The sequence below is a fragment of the Mus caroli genome, chromosome 15, assembly GCF_900094665.2.
Source record: "Mus caroli chromosome 15, CAROLI_EIJ_v1.1, whole genome shotgun sequence".
Classification (NCBI taxonomy): domain Eukaryota; kingdom Metazoa; phylum Chordata; class Mammalia; order Rodentia; family Muridae; genus Mus; species Mus caroli.
This window is the reverse complement of record NC_034584.1, coordinates 4,348,983-4,355,057: the sequence shown is the minus strand read 5'-3', so window position 1 is coordinate 4,355,057 and position 6,075 is coordinate 4,348,983. Positions and strand designations below refer to the sequence as shown.

The 6,075-nt window shown below is 46.1% G+C and overlaps 1 protein-coding gene across 3 annotated transcripts in view; it reads right to left on the bottom strand.

Moving 5' to 3' along the window:
• Window positions 1-557: 557 nt before the first annotated feature.
• Window positions 558-6,075, bottom strand: part of Gdnf (glial cell derived neurotrophic factor) — a 25,430-nt gene continuing 19,912 nt past the window's right edge. For all 3 annotated transcript variants that reach the window (XM_021183875.1, XM_021183876.1, XM_021183874.1), the window contains exon 3: window positions 558-3,766. In XM_021183875.1, the coding sequence (XP_021039534.1) occupies window positions 3,282-3,766 (485 nt within the window). In that variant the 3' untranslated portion in view covers window positions 558-3,281. The remainder of the gene's footprint in view (window positions 3,767-6,075) is intronic.

The following is a 6,075-nucleotide window of genomic DNA, read 5'->3' as shown; positions in this document are numbered from 1 at the left end:
GGTCTTGCATTAGTTGCTGCTTCTGCTGGGATGCTTCTGATTGGGTGACACTGTTTCTTATATTCAGCCCCAAGGTTACCTGTAAAGTGGGCTCACTGTTATTGTTGACCACAGTATCCTGCTTGCAGTCCTGATACTAGCCATTGCATTGGTGACTACCATATCAATTACAATGTCTTTTTCCAAACAAAATCTTAGTTCCCCAAGGCCAAAGATGTATGTATGTATGTACTTATGTATGTATGTATGCATGTATGTATGTATGCATGTATGTATGTATTGCCACTTTTGGATTGCCAGTGCTCTGAATGGTACCTGGCACAAGGTAGGCACACCATAAATATTTGTTGAATGAATAAGTAAAGAACAACCTTACAAGCCTTATTCCACCTCAGTAGTGATTGGTCCTGAGAAATTGGGGGAGTATGGTCATTGACCAATCATGGCACTGAATGGTGGTGAAGGGCACAGTTCTCTCGATCAATATCTGATGCCTGCCCGGCCAAGACCTACTTTGCTGGCTCTTGAGGAAATACATACAAAAGCACAGAAAGCAATAGAAATGAGCTTTTATTTGTAAAAAGTTACAAAATGATATTGTACAAAAATAAAGTTTGTAGAGAACTTTGGTTGTATAACACAAACGACCGAGACATCAGAGAGGTCAGAATTTCCAAAGAAGTGTGCTCTTTACTGGGACAGATGCTGGTCGCAACAGTAAAGAACCGCAAACTTTACCCTGCTGCGGACTGGGCGGGGCAGCCTGCTCCCATTAGAACCTGCTCGAGATGCTGAGCTCTTCAGGGATTCCCCGAGAGCTAGAGGCTGTGTCTGGACCTGGGAGCATCAGCTACCACATCTGTCAGGATTCTCTGGAGTGAACAGAGGGTTTGGAACGGCATCTGAGATGTGCTGGGCAGCTGAGGTTGTCACCATTTTGAGCAGGAGGAGGTGAGAGAGCAGCCTTGCATATGTAGCCCCACCTCCCAGTCCTGCAGAGGCTGTGGAACTTGGGTCTTTAGGGCCAGGGAAGGGGAAAGGGGTGCCTAGTAACTTTTACCTCTTGGTTACTTTGACATGACTATTCGAGAGAGGCCAATTAATTGGTCATTTATTACTTTAGATCTATCTGTCCTACTCTGGGGGGGGGGGGTAGCAGCCACAAAGGGAGTGATACATTAGCTTCTACATAAAAATTCCATTTATGAAATCTGTAACAAGCTCTAACATAGGACTCAAGGCATGACCTGTTTGTCGGCTGCCAGACAAGTACATTATGGGGTGCAGGGAGAGGTGCCATTCCCACCCTCTGCTTCTTCCCTGCAAACAATGAGGGAGGGCCTCTTCTTTGTTCTATGGCCAATCAGATGTCTCTTCCTGTCCATCTTTCTCCTTGGAATCCATTGGATTCCAGGGGGTAGCAAAAGTTGAGCCCAGGTGACAACTGAGCCCTTGCAAAGGTCAAGGCAGATGGCCTCTCCCTGCACAGTTCCCTCATGTTCTCCTGTCTGTGTGACCTTAGGGAGGAAGAAGGTGGGCAAGGATGGAGGAAGAGGTACCACCACCCCCCAGGACGGGGGGGGGGGGCTGTTAAACCCTGACTGCCTGTCAGGGGCCTTCATTGCACTTTCAGGTGACAATATGTTCAGGGCTTCCAAGGGCAGTTCAGCCTTCTGAATGCATGGTTATGATAGTACCCATGATGAAGGGGGAAGAAGAGCTGAACTCAATGGGCAGTGGAGCTGGGGCCTTGCTGCTCAGATGGATAGAAGAGGAGATGCAAACAGGTGGCAGTCCCACGGGTACTCCCAGTGAGGGGGTGGAGCTGAGATGGCCCTCCTGACCCTTTCCTTTAACAGATAGAAAGCAGGGGCTGGGTGTAACCCAGTTGGTACCTACAGTTGCCTGGCATGGATGAAGCCCTGAATTCTATACTTAGTCCTGCGGATACGGTGTGATTGATGTCTGCCATGCCAAGACCACAGGAAGTCAGAGGATCAGAAGGCCAAGGTCGTCCTTGACCAAGCAGTAAGTTCAAGGTCAGCCTAGGCTACAGGAGATCCTGTCCACAGAAAGGGGGGTGGGTGGGAAATGCTGAAATCTGTGGCAGTTAGTGAAAGACTGCCTTATAAAGTAAGTGATTTTTTTGCCTAGCAAAAACCCTCTTATACTCTGAAGAGAATGGACCCTTGTTCTCAATGTTAATATTTCCTTCTGTCACCTTTGTATTTTGTGAGCACATATACTTTGGCACCTTTGAAAAGAGACTTTAATAAATAAGGGAAGAAAAAAGATATTCATTAGTGAATGGTAATAAATAACAATAACTTAAAATCTCAATAAATATCTTCTCTATATCTCTGTATTTGAAACAGATGCATTGCATCGAGGAGCTTCTCTGGTCACTGGTGACCACGCATGAACGGAGCTGTGTATGTAACATCCGTCTCTGTAAACCAACAGGCCCCGGGGTCTCCCTGGCCGGGGCAGCTGGGGGCTTTCCCCATTGGCTCTCCTATGAGAATGCTGCCGAAAACCACAACTTGCTTCCTGTTTCTGAGGGCACGAAGGAAATGCCTCCAGGTTTGTTTCTAAGTATGAGGACAGCCTGTTTTGGGTTCCTAGCCAACTTCTCCATACCCCCACACTCTGTGTCCAGAATCAACCACCAAGCGTCCCCCAAAATGCTGGATGTGATAAACCTCAGGCCCCGGTTTTCAAATTCAAAGGTTGTCATCTTTTTCTCGTCTCCGCCTTTGTCCTCCCCACCCCCTTTCCTTTCCAGGGTATGAATCCATTGAGTGACAGGAAAATACATCTTTCTTATTTTCAGCAGTAAAATGTAGTGACAAGAGGTGACACCGGAATTGTCACATTCCCCTGGCGTCTTCAGACACGTGAAAACAAACCACAGGAGATACACTGGCTTGGTTCTTTGAATGCTTCCACGACTCGGACCACCATCGGTGACCATGGACTGTATCAGATAAACACTGGCAACAGCTAAGCAAGGACACCAGCCCTGAGCTTCTGGTGACATCAGCTGCCACCCTGAAGTGCTCAGACGGCTGTTCTCACTCCTATCCAGTTTTCTGTAGCTGGGCCTTCTTCCACCAGGCTCCCACGATGGCTACCTTCCTCCTTCTTTTTCTCTTCTTCTGCCTCTGCCTCCGCCATCTTGGTCCTTATCTTCCGCTCTGGGCAAACATTTCCTGGGAACCTTGGTCCCTTTCTTTGCACTGTAGCAGGAATGCAATACACAGCAGTCTCTGGAGCCGGGGTCAGATACATCCACACCGTTTAGCGGAATGCTTTCTTAGAATATGGTAAACCAGGTTGTCATCTAAAAACGACAGGTCGTCGTCGAAGGCGACCGGCCTGCAACATGCCTGGCCTACTTTGTCACTTGTTAGCCTTCTACTTCGAGACAGGTTTTTTAGTATTTTGTCATACATTGTCTCGGCTGATTCACAGGAACCGCTGCAATATCGAAAGATCAGTTCCTCCTTGGTTTCATAGCCCAAACCCAAGTCAGTGACATTTAAGTGTATCGCAGTTAAAACGCACCCCCGATTTTTGCCTCTCTGGCCTCTGCGACCTTTCCCTCTGGAATTCTCTGGGCTGGCAGCTGCAGTCTGCCGATTCCTCTCTCTTCGAGGAAGCGCTGCCACTTGTTTATCTGGTGACCTTTTCAGTCTTTTAATGGTGGCTTGAATAAAATCCATGACGTCATCAAACTGGTCAGGATAATCTTCAGGCATATTGGCTGTCCAACAAAACAGAAATGTCAAGTGAGACAACAATGATCATTTGGGGCAGTCTTCTAAGTCACGGGAACTCGCTAGAATCTGACCCATGGCAAAATGATTATCCATTGACAAACACTAAGTGTTCACAGTGGCCCTCTAGAAGCAAAGGCTAAAATGTACCCTCTAACACTTTGCAAAATATGGCTGTCAAAAGAGAGGAGACGTGGTAACGAAGACACAGTTCCCTGTGGGAAATGAATCTCTAAGAGTGAGTTGTTCATGTGAACAACATCTGACAGGTTTAACACATAGAGGCTGACTTCTAATGTCTTGTTTTATAGCCTTGGATACAGCTCTCAACTTGGACACACTCTCAAATGCTCCGTGAAATGCAGGGACTTGTATTGCGGTTAAGATGTACTTCCGTGCCTAGACACCTCGGTGCCCTGGTTTGGAGAGCATGAAGGTGCCTGCATTTTATTAAGTTGCTGCAGGATTCTGGTGTATGTGGGTATCATAGCAAACTGAGAAACCAGCTCTCAGAGGCTGCGGAGATGTGAGAGCTCCTGGCTTTGCTATTTTTCTGTAAGTTTACTCCGACTCCACCTGGCTGAGCAGGACCAGATTCAAACAGCATATACAAAGAGCTCTAAAACTCAACTCTATTTTAAAACCCATCCCCAAAACAGAAAACTAGACTATATTTATGTTTCACTGACATGAATGAATGGCAAATGGTGGTTCTAATGAAAGGGTAGAATGATTTAAATACAAAGGAGAGGCTGTTGGGAACAGATGCTGTCCTGGGTCTAGGAGTAAAGCCAGTCCATGTTCCAGCTGCCCTGTGTGGTTACAAACAGGACAAGAGCTGTGAGTTCTAGGGGTACCCACAGAGGGAATATGAACCAAGATGTCTGAAACCTCTGGGGAAGACAGGTTTATAATTCTCTGAGATTCTGAGTATTGCAGCATTTGTTTTGTATGACTAACTAAGGGGAAAACAGCCATCGGGATGATTTAATACACACCAAGGGGAGGGGAGACCTAGCCCCCATCCCCCACTCCTTTCTGAAGTCAGGTATTAAGCTTTTATGGTCATTTCGTCCCATTTCATGCAATTCAGTAGTTTTGGGTTGTATGTGCCTTAGAAAAATAAACTTCAAAAGGATTGTTAGAAAGAGTTAGTGGTTGGTTGGTTGGTTGGTTGGTTGGCTGGTTGGTTTTTGGCAAGCTCAGAAAGATTACATTGTGTCTATTCTATCTCAAATTACACTATCATAAACCTAACCCATTTAGTTGTTGAAATGCAGCAAGAATCTGAGTGTGTGTGTGTTGCTAGGTTACCTGCCTAGCTCAGCTACTAGATTTTACATACACATACACCTTCAGTGTGATACATGATAAAGAAAGACTGGAAACTGTCTGTTGTGTGCAATTTAGTATTGGATGCTTAGCTCCTGTAAGGGATAAACTGCTTCAGAACTAAAGTAAGCCCCCCTTTATCTCTTGCCTAAAAACCTAACCTGGCCCCCAAACCATCTCCTTTACCTACTTTCACCTTTGTTTTTGAGATGTGTGTACATGTCTGTGTACATGTGTGAGCAAGTATAGGGTATACATGGAATCCAGAAGTCAACACATGTGTCTTCCTCAGCTGCTCACCATCTTATTTTTGGGACACACTGGAACTCACTAACTGGGCTATGCTGTCTGGGCCAGCAAGACACAAGGATCCTCCCATCCCCCTCTTGCTAGCACCAGGAGTGCAGGTGTGTTGCTTGTCCCAGGGTTTATATGTGTACTGGGGATTAAACTCAAATACCCATGCTTCCACAGCACACACTACCAGCTGAGCATCTTCTCACTCCCCTCGCCTCTCATGATTCTATTTTCCACTCAGTGGTAAACTCTTAGACTCATGTCCTCTATGTGTCCAGAATGCTCCAACGCTTGTCAGCTCCCTTACATAAGAGCCAAAGCCTAGACTGGCAGAAAGATTGTACCTGACCTGGCTTCTGCCACATCCCAGCCTTGGTTCTGAGTTTCTTGCCTCTGTCCAGGCTATGCCAGTAGTACCATGTAGATGGCCAATGTGGCACACTTGGAGAAAAGGGACCTCAATTAGAAGAATTACTTCCACCAGACTGGCCTGTGGACATATTTGTGGGGTCCTTCCTTCCTTCCTTCCTTCCTTCCTTCCTTCCTTCCTCCTTTCTCTTTCTTTCTTTCTTTCTTTCTTTCTTTCTTTCTTTCTTTCTTTCTTTCTTTCTTTCTTTCTTTCTTTCTTTCTTTCCTTGTTTTCTTCCTTCCTTCTCTCTCTTTTCTT